The 25,861-nt window shown below is 36.7% G+C and overlaps 2 protein-coding genes and 1 pseudogene across 2 annotated transcripts; 1 reads left to right on the plus strand and 2 right to left on the minus strand.

Annotated features, from left to right (window-relative positions):
- The first annotated feature begins 13,901 nt into the window (after positions 1–13,901).
- Positions 13,902–16,872, plus strand: LOC139859704 (pentatricopeptide repeat-containing protein At1g03540-like; annotated as a pseudogene).
- A 1,440-nt stretch (positions 16,873–18,312) lies between these two features.
- On the minus strand, positions 18,313–21,563 carry LOC139857665 (pentatricopeptide repeat-containing protein At1g73710). Its single transcript, XM_071846490.1, has one exon. It carries the CDS (start codon positions 21,561–21,563, stop codon positions 18,567–18,569), a length of 2,997 nt encoding a protein of 998 aa, XP_071702591.1. The 3' UTR covers positions 18,313–18,566.
- A 1,116-nt stretch (positions 21,564–22,679) lies between these two features.
- Positions 22,680–25,672, minus strand: LOC139859706 (secretory carrier-associated membrane protein 1-like). Its single transcript, XM_071848483.1, has 12 exons — positions 25,616–25,672; positions 24,952–25,050; positions 24,773–24,835; positions 24,114–24,147; positions 23,902–24,024; positions 23,746–23,808; positions 23,567–23,660; positions 23,433–23,478; positions 23,201–23,268; positions 23,057–23,105; positions 22,876–22,941; positions 22,680–22,769 (listed from the first exon to the last, which is right to left on the minus strand). Exons 1-12 carry the CDS (start codon positions 25,670–25,672, stop codon positions 22,680–22,682), a joined length of 852 nt encoding a protein of 283 aa, XP_071704584.1.
- Positions 25,673–25,861: the final 189 nt, after the last annotated feature.

Here is a 25,861-nt window from a genome sequence, read left to right on the forward strand (position 1 = left end):
ATGTTATTTTATTCGTCCTTATGGTTAAGGTCGGGTTATGACATCCACAATTTCAAGCGGTTCCTCCACAAAATGAAGTTTGTCATCAATAGTAAGTTCCTCGAGAGGGATGACGAGTTCGGGTTCGAGAAAACACTTCTTCAAGTTCGATACATGGAAAGTAGGATGAACGGAGCTCAGTTGAGGCGGAAGATCTAAACGATAAGCAACGGTTCTAACACGCTCCAAGATTTCGAAAGGACCAATATACCGCGAATTTAGTTTTCCGCATTTCCCGAAACGGATTACACCTTTCCAAAGCGCGACTTTTAACATTACGCGGTCACCGACTTGAAATTCGAGGTTGTTGCATCTTTTGTCAGTGTAGCTCTTTTGACGACTATGGGCCGTCCGGAGCCTATCTCGGATTTGAACGATCTTCTCAGTTGTTTCATGAATGAGTTCGGGTCCGGTGATTTGTGTGTCGCCTACTTCGGCCCAACAAAGAGGTGAAAGATATTTTCGGCCATATAATGCTTCGAATGGTGCGGCGTTAATACTCGCGTGATAACTATTGTTGTAGGAGAATTCAGCGAGAGGCAAGTGCTTGTCCCAAGCTTTTCTGAAATCGATAACACAAGCTCGTAGCATGTCTTCCAAGGTTTGAATTGTGCGTTCGCTTTGTCCGTAGGTTTGTAGATGATATGCGGTGCTCATGTCTAAACGCGTTCCCAACGCTTCTTGTATAGTACGCCAAAATCTAGAAACAAAACGGCCATCTCGGTCTGAAATAATCGATAAAGGCACACCGTGACGGGCTACGATCTCTTTAATGTAAAGTTGTGCAAGTTTTTCCATGTTGTCGGTTTCCTTTATGGCTAGGAAGTGCGCGGATTTGGTAAGACGGTCAACAATAACCCAAATAGTATCATAACCGCCCACCTTCTTTGGTAGCTTGGTGATAAAATCCATCGTTATCCTTTCCCACTTCCATTGCGGGATTTCGGGTTGTTGAAGTAGTCCGGACGGTCTTTGATGTTCGGCTTTGACCTTGGAGCAAGTTAGGCATTTTCCAACATAAGTAGCGACGTCCCTTTTAATGTTCGGCCACCAATATTGTTCCTTGAGGTCGAGGTACATCTTATTGGCACCGGGGTGAATCGAATATCTTGACTTATGGGCTTCGTCTAGAATAAGGCTTCGCAAGTCCCCATAACTAGGCACCCAAATTCTTCCCGCGAAATATCGAAGTCCGGTCTCCTTAACTTCGAATCGAGAGGTGAGGACGTTCAATTGTTTGAGAGAGATGTTTTCATCCTTGAGAGCCTCGTCTTGGGCTACACGAATTTGACTATTGAGGTTGGTGTGAATGGTGATGTTTAAAGCTCAGACACGAAGAGGCACCGCTCTTTCCTTTCGACTTAAGGCATCGGCTACTACGTTTGCCTTCCCGGGATGGTAACGAAGCTCACAATCATAATCGTCTAAAGTTTCAATCCACCGGCGTTGTCTCATGTTTAGTTGTTTTTGATCGAAGATGTGTTGAAGGCTTTTGTGATCGGTGAAGATAGTACTCTTGGTTCCATAAAGATAGTGTCTCCACATTTTAAGTGCAAAGACAACGGCTCCAAGTTCGAGATCATGTGTCGTATAGTTCCGTTCATGAATTTTCAATTGTCGAGAGGCATAAGCAATGACTTTCTTTCGTTGCATCAATACACACCCAAAACCATGTTTCGAGGAATCGCAATATACCACAAAATCATCATTGCCTTCGGGAAGTGACAGGATAGGAGCGGTGGTTAGCTTTGTCTTCAAGACTTAAAACGCGGATTCTTGCTCAGTCGCCCAAATGAATTTCTTTCCTTTGTGAGTTAACGCGGTTAGAGGACGTGCAACCAAAGAGAAGTTTTCGATGAATCTACTATAGTACCCGGCGAGACCCAAGAATTGACGAATGTGAGTAGGAGTAGTAGGAGTCTCCCATTTACTAATGGCTTCGATTTTTGCGGGATCGACTTTAATACCTTGATCACTTACAACATGACCAAGAAATTGAACTTCCTTCAACCAAAATTCACACTTGGAGAATTTGGCATAGAGTCGTTCTTGTCTCAAGAGTTCGAGCACGAGTCGAAGGTGTTGTTTGTGTTCTTCTTCGCTTTTAGAATAGACTAAAATATCATCGATGAACATGATAACGAATTTGTCGAGGTATGGTTTGCACACGCGGTTAATAAGATCCATGAACACCGCCAGTGCGTTAGTGAGACCAAATGGCATTACAAGAAATTCATAACTACCATAATGAGTCCAGAAAGCGGTTTTGGAGACATCTTCCTCCTTAACCCTTAATTGATGATAACCCGAGCGGAGATCGATTTTTGAATATACACGAGATCCTTATAGTTGATCAAAGAGGTCATCGATGCGTGGAAGAGGATATCGGTTCTTAACTGTCAATTTGTTTAGTTCACGATAGTCGATACACATTTGCAGGGATCCATCTTTCTTCTTAACGAATAAAATCAGAGCGCCCCATGGTGAATAGCTAGGTTGGATAAAACCACGGTCAAGTAGTTCTTGAATTTGACTTTGCAATTCTTGCATTTCAGATGGAGCAAGTCTATACTATGCACGTGCTACGGGTGCGGCTCGCGGAATAAGATCGATTTGAAATTCAACTGGTCGATGAGGTGGAAGACCCGACAATTCGTCGGGAAAAACATCGGAAAAGTCACTAACAATTGGCACATCATCGATATGCTTCTCATCGGTCTCGACTTTCTTAACGTGGGCTAGAATCGCAAAACAACCTTTACGAAGGTATTTTTCAACTTTAAAGAACGAAACGAGGTTGAGTCCGGTGCAACTCTTATCGCCATAGACAACCAAGGGTTCACCATTCTCGATAGGAATTTGAATCGCTTTAAGATCACAAAGGATGTGAGATTTCATTTTGGTTAGCCAATCCATACCAATGATTACATCAAAGCTCCCTAGTTCTATAGATATCAAGTCAATTTCAAACTCTTTACCCATTAAGTTTAACGTTCACCCCCGATAAAAATTGTCGGCACTTAATAGTTTCCCGTTGGCCACTTCAATGGTATAAGTAGTATCTAGTGGGAGCGGTGGAGTGCTAAAAGAATGAGTCAAAGTCTTTGTTACAAAACTCTTATCGTCACCCGAATCGAATAAACAAGAGACATAAGAATCGTTGAGAAGAAACGTACCCGTGACTAGTTCATTGTCATCCCAGGCTTCCTCGGTGTTGTTGTTGAAAGCTCATCCGCGTGTATTGGGGGTTAGCTTTCTTCTTTGGGCACGCATTCCTATAATGACCCGGTTGGCCACATTCAAAACAAACACCCAGTCTTGGTGCATTTGGCCCCTTTTGAGCAACGGGAGCGGCGTTTCTACAATCGTTGGCCACATGACCACTCCTTTGACATTTGTTGTAAAATAGCTTGCCACATTCACCATAATGATGTTTGTGGCACTTGTTGCAAAATGGTTTATTCCCGACATAACCTTTCTTGTCGTCGGAGGTGAAAGACTTTTTGGTGAAGGTGTTGTTGTGGTAGTTGCTTGATGGAGTGGCTTTCCATTTTCTTTTGTTGCCACCCGATTTATCCTCGGCCTTAGGTGCCGGTACTACGATTTCATCCACCGTTTCTATCAATTTGCGGGCCATATTCAAATCTTCTTGATGATTAGTGGGTTTGGATGACATTACTCCGTGTTTGATGCTCTTTGGGAGACCATCCATGTAAAGTTCAACCCTTGAAGACTCGGGGTTCACAAGGTTTGGGCACATCATGGCTAATTCAGAAAATCGTTGATTATAAGCCTTGAGATCGTTTCCGACCACTTTTAGAGTCCTTAGCTCTTGTTCGAGCTTTCGGGTTTCTTCACGAGGGAAATATTCGATGATCATCTTTTCCCTTAAATCGACCCAAGAGAGGGCGTGGGCTTCATCGGTACCCACCGATTGTACATAGGTGTTCCACCAAGTGAGCGCGACACCGGCGAAAGTGTGAGTGGAGTACTTGACCTTGTCCTGGTTCCGACAACTGCTTATGCTAAAGACGGCTTCCGTATGCTCAAACCATCAGGTGAGCACAATCGGTCCTCCTGTTCCATCGAAAGTGTGAGGTTTGCACCCCATGAAAGCTTTATAGGAGCATCCCTCGTTTGAATTACTGGCTCCATTGTTGTTGTTGTGGTTGTTGTTATTGTTATTGTTGTTGGATGAGTGACCGGCCATGGCCGCATCTACGGCGGTGGCTATCATCTGTTGGAGAGCTTGTTCGGGTGTTTCATGACTTGGTACACGAGGAGGCATTGTTCCTTCAAAACACAAGAATATCGTTGATTAGTATTCTCAATAATACTAACCGTGATATGGAATGAGGATAAAGAGAAAATTTTCCTTGACTCGCCTTAAATTCTTTATGTCATAATGTTGGAACGTTCATATGAGTCACCGTAATATAATCCCGGAAATTATATTACCCTAATTCATATGTGCATTCGACATTATTTCACTAAGTCAAGGTGACGTGTCAATCAAATTAAACTACGTGAGATTTAGATGGAATAAAAGTTAGATATGAATAGAAGAGTTCGAGTATAAATGCACAAGTAGTCAAGTAATTCCTACTTCAAGTGTATATGCCGGTTGTAGTCTAGACTCACTAATGTACCCTATGACTCGGGGTTGACACCAATGAACTCTAAATCCCTACAACCATGGCTCTGATACCATCTGTAGCGACCCGACAAAATCGTCATTGATGGCGCCGTCTAATTAGGTCCCGTTATGTTGTCAAAAGTCTTTAAAACAACGTTTGACCAAAATATGTCACATTCATTTCAATTATAAAGATGTTTCAAAGTTTACAAAGTAGTTCAACGTCTAAACATGTTAAAACGTTTTAAGTACAATTGAAACCTATGCGACACAAATTAAGTTAAGTCAAAAGACGCCCCACGTATGCATGTATACTCGACATCCAAGCAAGTATTAAAAATAATGTGCGGAAGCATGTATCACCTAGCGTTCAAGGACCTGAGAAAACATATAGAAAACTGTCAACGAAAAACGTTGGCGAAATCATAGGTGTAATAGTAACGTTGTTTTTTAACCACAAGATTTAATATAGTTGATTATCCAAATCGTTTGTAATCCAAAAGTATGTTCGCGAGCACCCAATTATCAAGACTTAACTGTTTTGTACCCTGTTACGTAGTGTTAGAACATACACTATACTCGAAAATATATTTCATCCGCTAACGGTAGCGAACTGTCCGAATGAAGGCTTGTCAAGCCCAGTGTGATCACATAACATAAATTCACGTTTACACCCTGCAAGTGTAACTAATGATAATTGAATTGAGGCTTTTTGTTCAAACTCGCTGTGGAATGTTTGTTTTCGTACTTGTGTTCAAAGCATAAATATATGATACGTATATGTTTCTCATCCCATGATTTAAAAGCATAAAAGTTATTGAAAGATGGGACTATGATCTCACCTTGGTTGCACGAATAGTAAAATGTACTTCACAAAGTAACGTGTGCAAGAACGAATGCTAGTCTTGACCTAAACAAATAGGTTTGTATCAATATCGGTAAACAAGGTCGGTCAATGTGTTCAATTAGTCCTATGACTCATTACGACTCGATTAATATAGCATGTAAGTTAAATTGTCAAGTTTCATGCAATATACAAGTATAAAAGTACGTTAGAACGATCGCATAAGCATTTGGTTAAGTTTGAATAAAAGTCAACTTTCGTCGAGCTAAAGTCAACGGGGTCGAGTCGGGTATCCGACAAATTTCCTATGATGAGAAATCATATATAAGCATGATGGCCAAAACTCATGTTAATCGAAGTTGCGAGTAAGCGAAGAAATGAAATAAAATAAAAAAAATTTGGGACAGGGGATGTGCGCGGCGCGCATTAAAGCGTGAAACCAGGTCAGAAATAATTCCAGGGGTCAAGCATCTGCATCCTCCAAATTGCGCGGCGCGTGCAATAATGCACGGCGCGCATTACTACCTAAAAGGTGCTGTTTGATGAAATTTTGTTAAGTCTCGAACCAAACATCAAATAAACATAACTCATGAACCGAAAACATTCAAAATGCATACCATACACCGTTGGAAAGGTAATTTAACGAGGAACACAACTAAACACATTTCATCAACCAAAATCATCATTTACAATAATCAAATCCAAGTTAAAAGCTCATTAAATGGCCACCATAAATGCTTTCAAGTTCATAAATGCACTTTGATGATTCGGGAATTAAATGCACACATATAATACGCCTTTTTGTAGGTAATCATGCATACAATGCTAATAAACACTTACAATTAACCTTGCAAAGAATTCAATGCATTTAAATTCCATTTTACTTCTGTCAAACCCTAACCCAAAATCACAAAATCAATAATCATTTTAATGAAGTGTTCTTAATCAACCTACACATCAAATTGAAGCTAGTGATGCTAGTAACACATTTAATACATGCACTTTTAACATCTAACAACATTTAAGCAACCAAATCTCAAGATCAAACACACCCATTTTAAGGTTAAGCTAGTTACATCAAAATAACAAGAACAAGCATACAAATCATATATTCATGTTAGACTTGAGCCATAGACACTAATTAACACTTTTATAAGTTAAAAACATCAAGAACAAAGAATCTAGTGATTTTAGAAAGTTACCCAAACTTGATAAAATCGGTATAGAATTGAAGAGGAAGATGCAAGGATTCCAAATATATAATTTGTTTTGATGTTTGATTGCTAGATTGAGAATGGATGATGAATCTTTGATTTGGAGTTTTAAGAGAAAAGATGAAAGTATTAAGAAAAAAGAAAAAGGAAATGGATAATGAATGGAGGAGATGGATGTTGACTCTTTGACCTAGTCATGAGTTTGGTCAAATGACAACATTGGTCCCTCAAGTTTGAAGCGGGTGCGTGTATTAACCAAACGAATTACCTAAACGAAATATTTTAAAACGCGTATTAATGGAAGATGTTATAATTTATAACGGACTTTAAATAAATAAACGGAAAGTAAACGGAAAAAGGCAGGATGTTACACAGAGTCTCATAGATCCATCCTTCTTCTTTACAAACAGTACTGGAGCTCCCCATGGCGACGAGCTCGATCGAATGAATCCTTTATCTAAAAGCTCTTGCAGTTGACTAGATAACTCTTGCAATTCGGGTGGTGCAAGTCTATACGGTGCACGCGCCACTGGCGCCGCTCCAGGAACTAAATCAATCTGTAACTCTACATCTCTAGGCGGAGGTAATCCGGGTAACTCATCGGGAAAAACATTAGGAAATTCTCAAACAATGGGCATATCTTCGAGTTTCTTGCCTTCAGATTCAGTTTTGCTTACATGAACCAGCATTGCAAGACAGCCCATTCTCATGTGTTTCTGCACCTTCAAACAGTTAATGAAATGTAACGACGTATTGCTTCTCTCTCCATACACCATTAAAGGTTCACCTTCAGTAACAGGAATGCAAATTGCTTTCTGATGACAAACAATGTCGGCTCTATTCTCGGCTAACCAATCCATTCCAACCACAAGGTCGAAACTTTCTAGTTTAATCGGTATCACATCTATCTTAAACGACATTCCAGCCAAAGTCAAAGTACAATCACGGTAAACCTTATCAGCACTCATTAGATTACCATTTCCTAGCTCTATAGAATATAAGTTTTCTAATGACGATACAGCATTCTTAAGATTATGGCAAAAATCTCTAGACACAAAGCTTCTATCAGCTCCGGAATCGAAAAGTACATAAACATGTTGATTATCGAGAATAAACGTCAACGTGACTAGCTTAGGATTATCACGAGCTTCACTGGAGTTAATGTTGAAAGCTATTCCTCTTGCAGGTTCATTAGTCTTACTAGCAGTTGGGCAATCCTTCCGGAAATGATCTTCCTTTCCGCACCCATAACACATATTTGTACTAGTTTTACACTCGGCAGCCAAATGTACATTCCTCTTGCACTTATCACACCTTCTCAAACAATCCCCCGGATGATGCCTATTACACTTAGCACACAACGGGAACTTTTCCTTATAACCAGAATTAGCATTTGGGGTTGCAGCATTACTCTTAGCAGTATCTTGTTTCTTAAAGGGCTGCTGACTATAATTCTTCCCTGAGTTATTGTTATTGTTCCATTTCCACTTATTATCATGAGTTTTAGTCTCAATTGAGGCAGGAGTCTTTCCTCGCTGTTCAACTTGATCGATTAGCTCATTAGCCATCTTGACAGCTTCTTGTATAGTTCTCGGCTTCGAAGTAGTCACACCACTTTGAATCTTCTCGGTCAAATCGTTCGCATAAAGAGTGATCTTGCGGCGTTCAGGAGTAACCTTATGTGGACACATGAGAGCCAACTCAAAGAATCTCTTGTTGTAGCTAGTCAAATCAGTAGCCACTAGCTTCAGGTTTTGGAGTTCTCGCTCCATCTTAGCAGTTTCGGTGTAGGGACAATACTCTTCGATCATCCGTCGTTTCAAATCCTCCCATGGAGTCTCAAAAGCCTGATCCATACCTACGGAATTTGCATAAGTATTCCACCATGTCAAGGCGCCATCTGATAACTTAGAAGTTGCAAAATTCGTTCTATCCGCATCTCTATAACCACTGATACGGAAGACTGACTCGAGCTTCTCAAACCAACGAGTCAAACCAACTGGACCTTCGGTGCCATTAAATGAGCTTGGTTCACAACTCGAGAAAGTCTTGTACGTACACCCTGCTTGTCCATTGTTCTGAGTATTGGTCGTATCCTAGTTTCGCTGATTCGTAGCGTTCACATTGTTGCTATTGGTTCCATTACGGAGTTCTGCCACGGCCTCGGTCAATCCTTCGGTAATCCACCAACGAACATCAGCTTGGGAAACTTGCTTGGGCGCCATTATCTTTCTGGTCAAGATAATACATTCGGTTAGTGTCAATGAAATCGATATATAAAATATACTAGCAACGGAATGATGCATAGTAACTATTATTAAATCATAGTGATTCTAGTAGCACTAGTGATATGTAGTAGCGATACATAGCGTTTAGTAGTAGCACTAATATGAACAATGTACACTAGTAACATTATCACTAATTAGCAATAGTAGTAGCAACACTAAGTATAAATCGTCATTAATAAACCAATACTTAAAGAAACAAACTTCTTTTTCAATTATCATGCATAACCAACGAAAGTAACATATTCCTCATGTCATAAGTAAAACCACATAAGTAAAGCCACATCTAACAATGTATGTGCGAACATCATATAATAAACAATAAAAATCAAATAATGTTTAATAGCGTGGAACAAATCTAGTCGAGCGATCTCTGTTTGCGTTTCTGGAGTTCCTTCAACAAGTACTCGACCATTTTCTTCAAATTTTCGACTCGCAATGTGAGGTCACTAGGGTTGTTGTCATTAGCAGCAGCAGTAGGGGTACTAGGTTTAGAAGTAGATGTAGAAGCGTCATAGGGATGAAAACGGTGACACATCTCAAGTGACTGGTTATCATAGCGAAAACTCTTATAAAATGGGTTATTACGCTGAGCAGGTCCTTTCGGTATCCTACGGTGGCCTCTCGGTCCTTAGGGGTTAACATAATCGGGTTTGACAAAAGGTGACTGGGGTGAATCGGGTACATCAGGTTCGGATTCGGATTCTGGTTCCGATTCTTTCTCGGAATCCTCTACCGGTTCCTTTCCTTTAGGCTCATTCTCATGTTCGGTTTCCATCTCGGGTTCCGATTCGGCATCTTCCACAAACTCGAGTATCGTGATTCTTTGCGCTTGCACGGTTTCCTCGAATTCTGTGTCAGAGTCAATAAGAATGATAGGATTAGAAGAAGTCATCTAGCACTCAAAGAAAAACACAAAGTTAGTCATTTAGTAATCATGCCATAATAGATATCAAGTAACATAGTAATTTATTTAACTAGGGTTCATGTAACTTAACAAGTCTAAGGTTACAGTCTAGACGCACTAGTTGTCCTAACGTTCGACTCTCTAATGCAGCCTAGTCCTAGGTAACCGATCTGCTCTGATACCAAATGTAATACCCCGTCAGAATCCACTAACGGAATATCAAGTCCTGGTCCCACAGTTTAGCGGTCACGCCCTCTATATGAGACGTTTCCGAAAAGTATTCGCATTAATCATTAAAACAAAGTCATTTAATAAAGAAAATGTAACTGGAAACATTTGATGTCAATGACTAATGTATATGAACCCAAACATCTTAAAAGAAAAACTGTTTAAATGCGAATATTTGTTCTTGAAATGAAAATGATAAAACATGCTGGACGCCGTCCAGTTCTAGCAGCAAACAACATATAACTTCAATTAAAGCGGAAGCACTAGCTCTATGTACCTGAGATGAAACATGCAAAACGTCAATGAAAAACGTTGAGTGAATCTACATGTTTAGTAAATCATTTCTTAAGTTAGGCCACAAGATTTTTCTTAGAAAACATCGTAGGAAAAGTATACATTATCATCAGCACTTGATTATAAAGCTTTAACCTTTGCGTGAGCCGAGCACAAGTCTTTAGTTTACCCTATACTGGCGATACACCGATCAAGTGTACGTGTTACAACTACATAAGCAAATGTTTAACATTGCGGTGAGGTTTGTCAAACCTAACGGTACCGTCCCTATAAGTCGGGCTTACAAAATAATTAATATAATCAAGCTAAGGGATTTTTGATCTGAACTCATATGTATATTCTTAGTAAGTTACTTGTGCCAAACACTTAAAACATTTGTAAAAAGCATGCATCTCATCCCTGTAAAACATAGTAGGGACTGTAGACTCACCTTAGCAAAAGCACTCGTAAAGATCTTAGCAAATCGTACTGTTGTCGAAACTCTCGACTGAACAACACAACCTAATCAAGTAAATCATCTTAAGTATACACTAATAGGTCATACTTCATCAACCCATAGTGTACGCAAAGTCCTAGTGCTCAGACTGACTCAACGAACAAGTAAAAGTCAACTAATCCAAGCAAGTCAACAAAAGTCAACCCAAGTCAAACCAAAAGTCAACTCGGTCAAAGTGGTCAACTAAAGTCAAACATCTCAGTAGGTCATGCAAACATGGTCAACAAGTCAAACCTAGGTCATATAACATGTTATAGCTCGTAGTTTAGCAAATCGCATTTTCCACACCTTGTAGCATACTTTAGAAATTCGTATGTCGTAAAGAGATCCTACTATAGCACATAGCACATAAATCATATAATTATGATCAACTCCAGATCATAACTAGACTTAAAAGCGATTCCAAAAAGTCTGGTCAAAGCCTCATACGATAATTAAAAGTCAGAAGTCAGAAGGGATTAAGTATGAGTTCATTACAGAAATTTCTGCTCGCGCGTCAGTTTTAAAACATTTTTCAAATAAAATAGAAAATAGATTTTGACGAACGGCAAATTGATGTCATCTCAAAATATCTCAGAGTTTAAGTGATAAAATAATCAGAAGCATTGCTTTAGCCAATTCGTACAGATTTGCAAAATATTACAGACTCATCAGTTTTTGACCATCAATCGGAAATATCATTTAGACGAGCATATATCTCATGGCAAATCACATTCTCGCAAGTTCGCATACAAATGAACATGTCAAGTAATATATAAACTAATATATTCCAGAAGATCAAAGTCTAAATCAATTCCTAGTTCATTCTAGAAATTTTTATGTGAACTTAAAAACTGATTCAGCATACTTTACAAATCAAATCTTCGTTTTATCATATTGGGAGCATTACATAACCTTTCGACGCAAATCTTTAGTCCAAATTGCATAACTTTTCACAAGGAATACAATAGTACACCTTATATAAGCTAAAACACAAAGCATGTAACTCAGAAAATTCGGATATCATGCAAACCCTAACGAAAACTTCGATTAAGCATATCTTGAGCATACGATAACGAAATCACGCAAAATCGGAGTCTAAAATTAATAACTTTTAGATATCTTTCTAATTAAACATATTACAAAGTCAGATCTCATGTCAATTAAATCAGATCATCAATAAACAAATTCTTTTTTCGAACAAACAACGTTAATTACGCAATCAATCAACAATTAACAACATCAATCACCATTAATTGAGCACTAGACCTGATTACACTATGTAATTGAACAAAAAACTGAATTAATGAAATTAGGGTTACTAGCTATACCTCAAACGATCAATTAAACGACAATACTAGACGTAGAACGATGCGTAGAACAACTTTGATGCACAAGGTTTCTTCCAATTTTTGATTTTTGATGGTGTTCTTGGGTGGTGGTGGTCGACGACACAAAGAGAGGGGGAGAGGGAAAACAAATCGGCCAAGAAAAAAGAAAATAAGGGTTTGTGGGTTTCCCTAGCTTTAAATTCTTTGGATTAGGCCCTAATTCACACTAACTAGTGACCCACTACACAAACTAAGTCCATTAAAGGGGTGGTGATGGTGGGTCCGGCCGATGGGGCCCTATAGGGGAGTCCTGGGCTCGTTTTGCTAATTTACTTGAATGCGCGTGGTCCGTTTCGTTGCCGTTAATCGTACCAGGTCTCCGGAACATTAACTAATCGTTGAAACGCAATCACCGAGTTTAATTCATTAAGTAAATAATAAATTAAAAATAATCTTCTTAAAGTCAATAATTATCGTAAATAATTATTGTGTCGTTTTTCTGAGTTCCGTAAACTGAAAAGCTTTCTAGACGATAAACTTAATCGTAACGTTTCTAGTTATTTCGCTAACCGAAATAAGTTCGTAAATTAATGTAACATATTAATTCAAACATTCCTCTAATAAGTATGTATTTAATTCTATTAAACACACAAATCTAAGTAATCACCGTTAAATACTTAACGGACAATTAACGATAGTAAATGGAAAAAGTCGGGTTGTTACAGATGACCAAGTAACCGCCGTACCGGGAACGAAGGTATTCAATACAATACCGCATGCCGCATACCGCATATAAAGTATGCTCATACGCACGCTAGCGATTGCCCGCACACGTATAGTATGCGCATGCGGGTTGCGGTATCATTAGAATAGAAGATAACTACCTTAGAATAGAAGATAAGTCGTTTCTTTAACTACGAGTCATGAAAAAAAATTCTCCACTCTCACCGGAAGAGAAAGTCATCACTCTTTACTCCAGAGTAGAGAGTTTGCTTTCATGAACACCAGGGCCGGTCCCGAGAATTTGAGTGTCCTGGACGAAATGAAAAAAGGGCCTTTAGACCCTAATGAATAATATAAGCTAATTAAAAAAAAACGACAAATATATCAATCGTTAAAGATGTCTTAAAGATTATTAATGTTACTTTATTCAATAAATGAAACACACTAACTATACACATACAATATAATTTATTGATCTTCAATGCTCTGTCATAGCCTCTCTTTATCTGTTGTCCACTTGATAAGTGATAAGTAATGTGTTTTATCCCACATTGGTGAGGAATCAAACAAGAATACACTATAAATTAATAACTTGGGCCATAATAAATAAGCAACAAAAACTATATCTATTCATTTGGGCTTAACTTATCTACATTTTTAAAAGTCTTGAACAGTTGGGCTTGGTAATTTTTGTGATCAATAAATAATATTGAGCCCCTAAAATTATTGGGCCCGGGGCAAATGTACACCTTGTACCCTCCGGGCCGGCCCTAATGAACACCTCCGGCCGAAAATTAAATATTAATAAATTTTTTTTTTCAAATTAAAAAGATGTCATTAAGTGTCACTAAAATGTTTAGAAACATTTTTCAAATAATAACATGTGTAAAATTTGGTCGTCGTCATCCAACTTCCGATCAGCTTTATGAATTTACTGTTACGTCGTCATCAAAGTTCTCTCTCACATATCGTTCCCCAACTCACCATCGATCACAAAATCAAATCTCTCTGCAAAAACAACCAACTTTCCGATGCCATACATCTCCTCAACTCAATTCATTCCCAAAAACACAATCTCACCAAAAAACCATTTTTGTACGCCACTCTCTTACAAACTTGCACGAGCTCACATTCCTTCAATCATGGTCTCCAATTACACTCTCACGTCATAAAAACCGGACTCGAAACCGACCGTTTCGTTGGCAACAGTTTGCTCGCTCTTTACTTTAAACTATGCACTGATTTCGTCCAAACTGAACGTGTTTTCAATGGACTTTATTATAAAGACGTTGTTTCTTGGACGTCTATGATATCAGGTTTTATTCATGTTGGAAAACCTCGGTGTTCGGTTAATTTATGTAAAACAATGCTGGGAATTGGTGTTGAACCGAATGTGTTTACATTGTCTTCGGTTATAAAAGCGTGTGCTGTGATTGGTGATGTTAATCTTGGTTGAGTGTTTCATGCGATTGTGTGTGGACGTGGGTTCGATACCAATCACGTGTTTGAGAGCTCGTTGATTGATATGTATGGGAGAAATTATGCTTCTTATGATGCACGGAAGGTGTTTGATGAAATGCTTGAACCAGATTCGATATGTTGGACTTCAGTTATTTCTGCTTTTACGAGAAATGATCTGTTCGAACAAGCATTGGGATTTTTTCTCTTAATGTTGAGGAAGTATCGAATGTCGCCAGACGGGTTTACTTTTGGAACTGTATTAACTGCTTGTGGTAACTTAGGAAGGTTAAAACAAGGGAAAGAAGTTCATTGTAAAGTCGTTACGTCTGGAATTCGTGATAATGTGGTTGTTGACAGCAGCTTAGTTGACATGTATGGTAAATGCGGTTCATTAGATGAATCTCATAAGGTTTTTGATCGAATGAGTAAAAGAAATTCGGTTAATTGGTGTGCGTTGCTTAATGGTTACTGCCAAAAGGGTGATTTCGATACCGTTATTGAGATCTTTAGAACAATTGATAAGGTTGATTTATATAGTTTTGGAACTATAATTCACGCTTGTGCGTGTTTAGGAGTTGTGCGAGGTTGGTTACTGCTAAAGAGGGCTGTAGCCCTCCCACTAATTATAAGCGTAATTTCTATATGTTTCAAGGGTAATGTTTTGTTGATTAATATTTCTATAACCTATTCTAGCCAGGCGTAAAAGTCAAAAATTTTAGTCACTCATCTAAATCAAATTTTGACCCCCACCTCACATATGCCCTCGATCTAATCACTCGAGTATATTATTTAATTGGTTATATTCAACAATGAAAAACGAAAAGAAAAAAGAAAAAAAAAAAAAAACATTGACTTCTATGTAACATTTTTTATGAAATGATATTGCTAAAATAATATATTAGATTATTTATTTCTACTAATGTAATTATGTTTGTTCAATACTTTAATACACGTTGTTTGGTAATTTATTATACAGTATATACATGTTGAAAGGTTTGATGTTTATATTTATAAGCATGTAACGATATTATAGTTTTTTTATAAGCATGTAAGGATATTATAATTTTTTTTATATTTGCCCTCCTAAAATATATCTTCAAGTTCCGCCAAAAGAGGTTCATTGCCAGTATTTACGAAAGCATGCACATCAATGCGTAATTATAGAATCAGCTTTGGTTGATCTGTATGCAAAATGTGGTTATATAGATTATGCGTATCGAATTTTTAATGATATGCAGGTCAGATATTTGATAACATGGAATTCAATAATTGGCGGGTTTGCTCAGAATGGGCGAGGTTTAGATGCGATTAAGATGTTTAACGATATGATCGATGAGGGAGTTGAGCCCGACAGTATTAGTTTCATTGGTGTACTTAATGCTTGTAGTCATTCGGGTTTAGTAGACGATTATTAGGCTTATGAAAGAAAGGGGAGTTAATAAAACACTAGGGAAAAGCTGGATTGATATTGATGGAATCCAAGAATTATATTCAATGACTAGGAAAAGTCAGAAACGGTCTCGGGATATTTCGTTTAGGTCATGTATCTGAGTAAAAAAAATATTCCCCTCCGCAGGCTGAACACACAAAACTTTGTCTGATTTTTAAGATAAGTGATGAAGTGTAATTAGTGCATGTTTGATAGAAACCCCAATAACCACAACAGATTATGAAATAAAGCAGCAAATTGTGAAGAACAAGTTAATAATGAAATAATAATATGAAGAACAGAGGATGATAAATGGATGAAATGTTTATTAAGTGAAGAAGAAATACAAGAGGGTTCAGTGATGCACAAGAGGGTTCAGTGGCACTGGCAGGCAATCTTCAAGTGTTATTTATTTATTTGATATAACTTGAATTTATTAAAACATGAGCTGGTAAATACTTCAATTTGCTGCTGATATTGTTGATTTCATCCAGACACAAAGCGAATCGTCACCTGCGTTGATTGGACACCTGTTAAGAGGGCTCATTGTCCAGTACTACATTGCTGATCTTGATAAAGATTCAAGTGGAAGTAAGTTATTAGAATTGATTTGATAATGTTTTCAAAGCATCTTGATAACTCTTTATGTATTAGTTGCAAGTTTGATAATAAAAGAGTTAGCAATTTAGATAACCTTCATTGATTTAGAACCTAAAAGGCTGTAGTTTTATATGGTTGTAACTCAAGTTGAAAAAAATTAGGTTATCTAACTCATATTTTGGTATGCTACTTATATGGTTTTTAAGTATGTAAATGGGTCAAGTGGGTTAAGTTAGTCAATACAACAACAAGGTTCGTATAAGTTATAGATTATAACAGCATCCCCATAGCTGATTAGTTGGGTCAAATATCCAATTCATCCCCATACATGAATGGTCGTGTTGTTTTTGCAATCATCCATGTTTGACTAACTATGTTTGTTACCTTTATAGTATCTGATTTCTGAATGCTACTCAAAATTCACTAAAATAGAAGTCTTTAAACATTACGTTTAATAAAAATATATATTGTTTGGATTATCCTCATCTAATGTCACATGTTGAACAAGAACGGGCTAATTTACTTCATGGCGTCTCGTTTGTATCGTTTTTTTTTTTTTTTTTTTTTTACTTTCTGGCCGGAGGTCCCTGGAAGCAATCTCTCTATCTGACGAATATAGAGAGAAAGGAATTTCTCTACTCTTGGGAGTGTTACACTCGGGGTGGAGAAATGATCGCTCTTTATTCTAGGATAGAGGAAGGATTGTCTACGATCAACCTCCCCCATACCCCACATTAGTGGGATTGGGTATTGTTGTTGTTGTTGTTATTGTTACTTCAAAAAGAACTTCAAGAATTCTGTTAATATCAGTTTTTATTAAACATCTATTGTCCAAGTATGCTGTATTCATGACCATATGATATTTGTGTGTTGAATTAATGTAACACATACTATGTTGTATTGTCATGTATAACCTGTGTTGTGTTATGTTGCTCTTGACTATAAAGTCAAACTGTGTACAGATACAAATGCTTCAAATGATAATTCGGCCTTGGAACCAAAAAGGGCCTTCCAATTAAGCTGGATAATCCGGCTTCTTCGGTTGTTTACTTTGTTGTTTGTTCTATCTTGATGTTAGGATGTTAGTTTGTGTATGCCTTTATTTTTACAGTCCCTTTGTTGTATTGTTTTGTTGCGTTTAGTTATGCCTTTTTGGTTTAAGTTTCTGTTTCCAATGTGCCCGGTTAGAGTTAGTTAGGTCTAGTTGTTGTTTTTGGACTAGCATGTTTACTTTTAGTGAGCCGTTTTGTTTGGATTTTTTAATGTATCGATTTTGAAGTTCTTTCATTTTTTTGACGAAATTATTTTACTTTTAACCGTGATCGTTATTTTAGTAAAAAAAAGAAAATGGTTCAAATGAAATGTGGCTGCTTCTGGTTGGTTTACTATTAAAAGATGACGGTTTCAAACGTGAGAGATTTTATTCCAGCTATGTATAGCATGAATGTAAGTACATGAATACTTTGACTTGATATGTATTTCTAGCATCATTCATAGATTCATTATAATAAAACAAAGATTATGGCTCCTACGAATTCATGTTTCGGGTTAATTACGTCAATATGAAAATTTTGTTAACCTCTTTGTGGAGTTGTAACTAGTTCAAAATGACATAGTGTAAAGTGCTTGGTTACACTTAACACAACATTTAACCCAATCTACCTGCTTCTTTCATACCTGATCTGTTCGATTTTACCATTTTCACGCATTTCAGTTGATTTTTACTTGATCATCCTAGTTCACATAATCCGGTCAGGATTGTCATGTCTACTAGAGACATTTAATGTCTGATTACCAGCCTTACAACAATAACCATAACCAAGTTTAATCAAACAATGTTATGACTTGTGATTAAAAAAACCACTTTCTTTCAAAATTTAACAAATAGCATATACATGACTCAGTAGACATGTTTCTATCACCTGCACTCATGCAGTAGTAGTCTAATTCTATCACATATACACACATGTAACTAACTGTAAATTTGATTACATCCAGATACATTTACAGAGTATAACCTGATTCATCATCATCGTCTTCAGTATCATTCAAGGCCAGTATTCAATCTATATACAAGCCTATAACAGTGTACACTGTAGTTTATACGAATAAACTTTCAGACGTTTCTTCTACCTCGTCTTCATTCTCAGATTCCGTCAAAGATTCTGTATTAAAAACCAAGTTCATCTCTTGATTAACAAGTTCTGCAAGATCATGCCTATTCATAACTTTATAACCATCTATAACTGCTTTAAACAACGACTCGTTCGGATCAAGTTCTCCAGATTTTAACTTACTATATACCCGTTTTACCCCTTCCGACATACCAGCTTTCGCATAACAACCAACCAAATATATATAAGTAACAACATCTGCTTCCAAACCTTCATCTTGCATCCTCAAAAACATCTTAAACGCATCGTCGATTCTCCCTAAACTCCCATACACATATATCGCAACATTATATACAAAACGATCCAAACCCGTCTCAAATTTCACAACTTTTTCAAAAAATTCTAACGCATACGTATGCATACCTAATACCGAAAACACAACCGTTATCACCGATTGACTTGCATACGGTTTACCGTCCCGGTACGCAATCTCGAGCTGTTCCACTCCTTCGGTTTGAATCCCGCCTTTTCTCAACACGGTGAATAACACTTTGAAAGTTCCGTTCGTGGGGACCACCTTTTGCGTTACAATCATGTCATGCAACATTTCACCACATTTGACTAATTGACCGCTCGTCGCATAACAAGCCATCACTTTGTTAAAAGACGAGCAATCGATTAATAACCCACAATTTTTCATCTCTTTAGCAACTTCTATAGCTTCATCTAACATGCCCATGTTTTTATAAACATACATCATCGTTGCAAACGAAACTGAATCCGCTTGACGGTTTTTTCGTAAATAATCAAATATCGTTTTGGCTTCTGATACCATGCCTAAATCTGCATAAAGACTAAGCATACTGTTTGATGCTACAACATCGGGACCGTTTGGTAACTGTTTCATCTTTTGATAGATCATTCGTGCACCATCGATTACACCACTTTTACTATACGCCTTAATTAAAGTAGTTAATACAACTTGATTAGCAGGTAATCCCGATTCTTGCATAATCCCGAAATACCTTAACGCTTCATCAAGTTCACTACTTTCTGCAAATCCGTTTATTAACGAACCGTAAACAACTTCGTTAGGTTTAACTCCCGATTTCATCATTTCTTGATAAATCTCGTCAGCTTCCGTTAGCATTCGTAAACGCGCATAACTTGCAATAACGCTAGAAAACGTTAAACACGAGGGTTTAAAACCCACTTCAATCATTTCACCTAAAAGATGTCGAGCGTCATCAACCAAATCGCCCCCTGAAAACATCTGAATCAACGAATTGTACGTGCATTCGTCTGGCCAAATCCCTTGACTTTTCATACCTTTAAACAGCGAAAACGCTTTATTGTAAAATTTTGCTATGCCATACGCTTTGATCATCACGTTATATTCCACAATATCTTTTTCTCGTTCGCAACCAAAAACGTACTCGGCTTCAGCCCAAAGTCCCTTTTGAGCGTACGCATCAATAACAGCTGCATACGTTTTTGACGACAATTGACCATTCTTTCGACATTTTTCAAACAGCAAATTCGCAAGCTCGGTTAACCCTTTGTCTAAATACATTTTAACGACTAACGGAACAGACTGTCTATCAATATATAAACCTGATTCGTCAATTTCCCTAATCACATTTTCAACTTCACGAACCATTTTCCTCTCGCTCAAAATTTGAAGAACAGCTCTGTAAGTAACAACATCGGGAAACAAACCAACCTCTCGTATCATCTTATAACAACGTAACGCTTCATCTATGTTGCCTGCGTCAGCATATAACGACAAAAAAATGTTGTACGTTTTAGTATCTGGACGTATTCCCCTTTCTTCCATTTCACTCAACAAAGTTTCGGCTTCTGATAAATTCCCATTACTCCCGCACGTAAATATCATCGTATTAAATGTAATCGTATCCATTGCAATTCCCGATTTCAGCATCTCATTAAAAACATCACCCGCTTCTTTCAATCGACCAGCTTTTGCATACAAATCAATCAAAGTATTGTAAGTAGCCGTTAATCGAGGCTTTTGAGTACCGTTTTCCACCTCAAATTGAACCATACTTTTTGTATGATCTCGTCCTCCGGTTCTAAAAAGCTCGGTCAACAAAAAACGGGTCAAACTAACCGGGTCCGAACCCGAATCTGAATCCGCCATAGAATCCAGATCCAAATCATCCAAATCAACTTTCCCCACACACCAATCTTTATAAAACCAATCAGCACGATCATACTCACCTCCATCTTTCAAAACTCGAACAACCGTATTCATTGTAACTTCATCGGGAAAAATAGCCCTAATTTTCATATGCTTAATCCATAAAAGGGCTTCTTTTACAAACCCTGCTTTTCCGTACACATCAACAAGCATTCCATACGTATTATTAGTCGGTAAAATGCCGTTTTTTGCCATATCAATCCAACACCGTCTTAATTCATCCCACTTTCTTGAACGACCAAGCACTCGAAGAACGACGTTATAGTGAATCACATTAGGCAAATAATCGGGTTGCGATTTCATCCAATCGAAAACTCTAACAACCTTTTCCCAATTTCTCTGTTCTTTAAGAATCACAGTCTGTTCTTTAGGATTCAGCTTCCCATAATATAAATCTAGGGTTTTATCGACATCATCTTCCGAATCCAAAGACTTCAAAATTGAAGGCAGTATACCCCCAAATTTCTTCTTATTACTTGTATTGTTACTATTATAATTATAAGTATAATTGCTTACGCTATTTCTAATAGTACTAATTCTAGTGGGTACAAGATACTTCTTTTGTGAATTAGCTTGAAGTTTGAAGTTAAACCCTAGATAAACCCTAGTATGAATTTTATCAGGGTTTACGTAAAACCCTTGAACAGAAATCAAATTAAAAGAAGAAGGATGAAGAGTTTGAAGCTTACATGGTGAATAAACTGCTTGGGGGTTGTTCATAGATTCACGGCTTATATCTCTATGACTGTAAATTTTAAGCATTATTATGGCGGCTTTTTTTCCACTGCAGGTTACAACACAGTTGGTTCTAATAAACAAGCATTTTGTTCCTCTCATTATTTTTTGTTTTTATTTAAAATAGTTGCTTTAAGACCCCTTAACTTATTCCAATTTTATAATTACATCTCTTAACTTTTTTTTTTCTTTATTTCTTTTGAAAAGCAAGTAAGATGTATATATTTATAATGAAGTAGGGTACAAACAAAGACATCGGCCATACAAGGATAAGGCCGAGCCAAAAAAATTCACGATCTACAACTTAGGATGCAAAGGATGCATCCCACCCGACGTTATACATTAACAATCTAAATAAACATATGGATTTACAAGTCAATTGAGTCAATTGATGTTTTTTTCTTTGAGTATCTAACTTTTTCTTTTTTAAGTTAGATACTATAGAAAAATATACCTAATCTAATGAGAAATATAAATAAATATATAAATTTATTTAAAAATTTTCTATAAAGAACAAAATTAATGACCTAATGACACAAGATGAATCGTTCTCAAATTGATTAACTATGAGTGACATTAGGATATACTTTTATATCTTTTATTATGAACATGATATAAAAAAATTGTTTGGTTGGAAAAAGTAATGGTGTTAACTGTGAACAGAATATATATCTCGAGGTCGGCAAATATCATGAATACATATGTTGCCAGTTGGTTAGAAGTGTTGATATAAGCTTTTGATAAATCTATCAATTGATTAGTTGTACTGTACAACGTGTTAATGCATTTATGTGTAGTAGTTCACTTATTTAACAATTAAAATTTTAAGTCATACAAAAATACATGATTAGTCTACCGCTTGTTCTTTGTTGCACATTACCACTTGTGCAGTTTACTGTATGGATCATTTTCTCGAATACAAACTGCTGGAGTTTATATAGATTATATTAACATTATAATTACATTCAATCATAAGAATATTTTGTGCGAATTGTTAGACCAATGTGGTTCAATCTTCAGAGAACAGAATGAAAGTAGTATAAACGTGTACATTTGCGTTAAACGGATCCACTAGAAGTTTCTAAACAGCTGTTGTATTTAATCTATTGTTAAGACTGTCGTAAATGCTATAACGCTTTGCCATCACGATAACGCTGACATCATAGTTGATTTTGTAGCTTCACGTTTCATCGTTGCAGCTTTTCCACTACCACGGAAATACAAATAAACTTGCTGCAAATCCCAAAACAAACAATTACTACATTTTTACATATGACAACAAAATTAAAGATGAAAAAATAACTTCACCAAAAACACACATTAATGTGTGCATTCAAACCTGAATGACCCATATGCTGATTGCTGTCTCTATAGCAAAAAGTGCAAATCCAATGAAGTACAAGCCCTGCGGGACAAAAACATGCCTATTTTAGCATCTACATAAAATGTTAAACATATTGTTTGATGAATTTTACCACACTTTGAACCATTATAAAAATAATGAATTCTGATACACTTACCCCAAGTGCAGCATTCCAACCGAGATAATCAAAAGCAGGCATAAATCCCCTGTAATTAGAACCATAAATAAAAACTTAGTATCATTCATTTCCACATAACTTATCATTCAACATTATACAAATTAAAAAAAAATAAAAGCTTACGCGAGAGATCTCCCTTTGATAAATATTGGAGGAGCAAGTGTAGCTAAAATACAGAAGATGATGTGACACTACAAAACAGGATTAATAGTCATCTTTAAAAAAAAAAAAAAAAAAAAAAAAAAAAAAAACCATGACAAAACAGTATTAACATATAAAACTTCAACCGTCCCTAAAAGTGACTAAGTAATGTTACAGTGATATTATCACTGTAACAAGTAATAGGACTACTTACAATGTAAGTCAAGAAAAAGAAAGTAAACTTTATAGCGCTATCGGTCCTGTTAAAAAAAATAATAATAACAAAAAAAAAGAATATTAAAGAGTAGTTCTAAAATTTGTGTTTTCTTAACAAGCTTGTAGTTATACCTCATGGCTCGATATAAAGGACGATACCACAAAAGGTACGATCCGGGTACTCCTGTTATAATGTATATTACAGCAAGTAACCATATCGAAGCACCTGTATATGAGTAGTTTAAGTTAAACCAATTAAATACTGACAAAAGAAACCGAAATTATTAGTCAAAAGGTTTGAATTAACATACTTTCCCCTTGAAACCAGGCCGCAGTCACAGCTATAAAATTCCACATAAGGCACAATATAAGGCCTGCAATCATGATTGTTCAAACTTTCAGATTCCAGCACGCATTTGAAAAATCAACGATGATACTTAAAGATAGAGAAGGTCATATTTACGTACCCAACCAGGACCCAAACGCGACATATTGTATCTTTTGTAGATGAATAGGGATTTCGGTTGCAATGTCATGATGAATTACAGGGTAAAAAGGTGGCCAATTTTTCACTTCTACAACAACTCCAGCTGCAATAAGACATTTTTAAGATGTAAGAAACTTTATTTTATTGAGTATCGGCATCAGATTAAAGAGATAAAGAAGATAGTTGAATTACAGCGTGCGATTGCCTCCTCCCTTTTTTGTAATTCCTGCACAAAAGTAGCGTTACGTAAGAAAAAAAGCACAACAAGCACTTCAAGTGCAACGAATACTTAACATTGTTTGTCAGGATTATCACATTGTAATAATCGTATGTGATACTGAAGGGGTTCCCGCCCCACCCGTGAAAAAGAATTTAGTGTAATATTTTTAAATTTTAGAGGTAAAAGTTTTTTTTTTTTTTTTTTTTTTTCAAATATTATTCGCCCCCAACTTATTATTTTCGCCCTTCATATTACGATCTTCAAGTTCAGCCACTATACGTCTACACCTAAGATAAATGGCTGCTACTCTTTCACCAATAGTGGCACCATGCTACTAGTCATTTAGACTAGTTAGTGTAATATGAGAGTTTAAGCTTCAAAATAATACTGAATCCGTGGTTTTTATTAACGATGTTCAATATACCATACTAGTATATTGTTCATGTGTTTTAATTTTTATTTTAGTATATTGTTCATATGTTTTAAGTTTTATATTATGACAGGACAAGACACACTATTTATATAGACACAGTATTATAGGCATGTTATTTTTTGTCACCGGTGATTAAAAATTTTGGCTTCGCCAATGCCAAATTTCACATTCCTAACATAACTGTTAATGAAAATGCACCTCTTCCCTCCTTTTCAAATCAGCCTCTTTAGCTTGGAGTTCTTTTTCCTTGGCTTTCAAATCCTAAATGCATGATAAAATTATATACATAAATGTACACATTCTAGGACATCTATATATGGCAAATATATCGGCATAAACGATCTAAATGATCTGAAATCCAAGTTGTATGTACGTACCATGGTGTTATCAGAAGGAACACTAATAGTTGTACCGCCACGTTCATATTCAACACGTTCTTGTGGAAGCGGTGATAGTGTTGAGCTAGACCCAGAACTCTGACCGTTTCCCTGATTGATTAAATTATTATCAAGAAATACACAAAAAGATGAAATTTATTGTTACATAAAACAATATTTTGCATATTTTGAAGTTGTGATGTGGTCCAGCGGTTGGTGGCCTGACTCCTTTAGGGGAGGTCACGAGTTCGACCCCCGTTGACTACATATTAACCCACAATTTCATCCTAGCCATGAAGTTCCACCCATGACACCTTTCCCACATCGCGTTGCGGGGTAAAGGGGAGGGTGAGTTTTACCATCCATGCCCCGTATAGTGGTTAAGTCCCCTGGGTGATCCTAACGGCTGTCCAAAAAAAAATATTTTGCATATTTAGGGTATCTGTTGCAATTTTTTATGTACCTAACATGCTAAAATGTTGATTGATTAAGAAGTAGATTAGAAACAGATAGAACAACCATGCTGAACACGTCTCCTAAAACCCATCGTTATCATTACAAAATATATCAACGTACTTATTGATTAAAATGAAAGAAAATTACAATTCAATTTTAGAAAAAACAATTTAGATGATGAAAATTATATTAATTAATGTCGAATTACCGCAAATGGATTGACTCGTTCCTCGTCATAAGGATTAGAATCCTGACGACTACCCATCGATCACAATCTAACTACAATTTGATAATTTATATATGATTACGCACGTATTTATGTTGTGTTTGAATACAAATTGATCAGGAATTGAATAGGATGGTAATTATTCTGTTCTGTTATGTTCTGTTCTGTTTGTTTTTGTTTTGTTAACATATTTTGTGGAATAAAAATGTGAAGATTTTATGGGGTGAG

Source organism: Rutidosis leptorrhynchoides, chromosome 7, assembly GCF_046630445.1.
Source record: "Rutidosis leptorrhynchoides isolate AG116_Rl617_1_P2 chromosome 7, CSIRO_AGI_Rlap_v1, whole genome shotgun sequence".
NCBI lineage: Eukaryota > Viridiplantae > Streptophyta > Magnoliopsida > Asterales > Asteraceae > Rutidosis > Rutidosis leptorrhynchoides.

Bases quoted from the DNA above. Each gene is read 5' to 3' on its own strand.
- LOC139857665 (XM_071846490.1), bottom strand. From the start codon at position 21,563: ATGCTTAAAATTTACAGTCATAGAGATATAAGCCGTGAATCTATGAAC.
- LOC139859706 (XM_071848483.1), bottom strand. From the start codon at position 25,672: ATGGGTAGTCGTCAGGATTCTAATCCTTATGACGAGGAACGAGTCAAT. The intron at 24,025-24,113 runs GTAATTCAACTA...GTCTTATTGCAG, and splicing joins GGAGGAGGCAATCGCACGCT to CTGGAGTTGTTGTAGAAGTG. The intron at 22,942-23,056 runs GTAAGTGTATCA...TTTGTCCCGCAG, and splicing joins GTTGGAATGCTGCACTTGGG to GGCTTGTACTTCATTGGATT.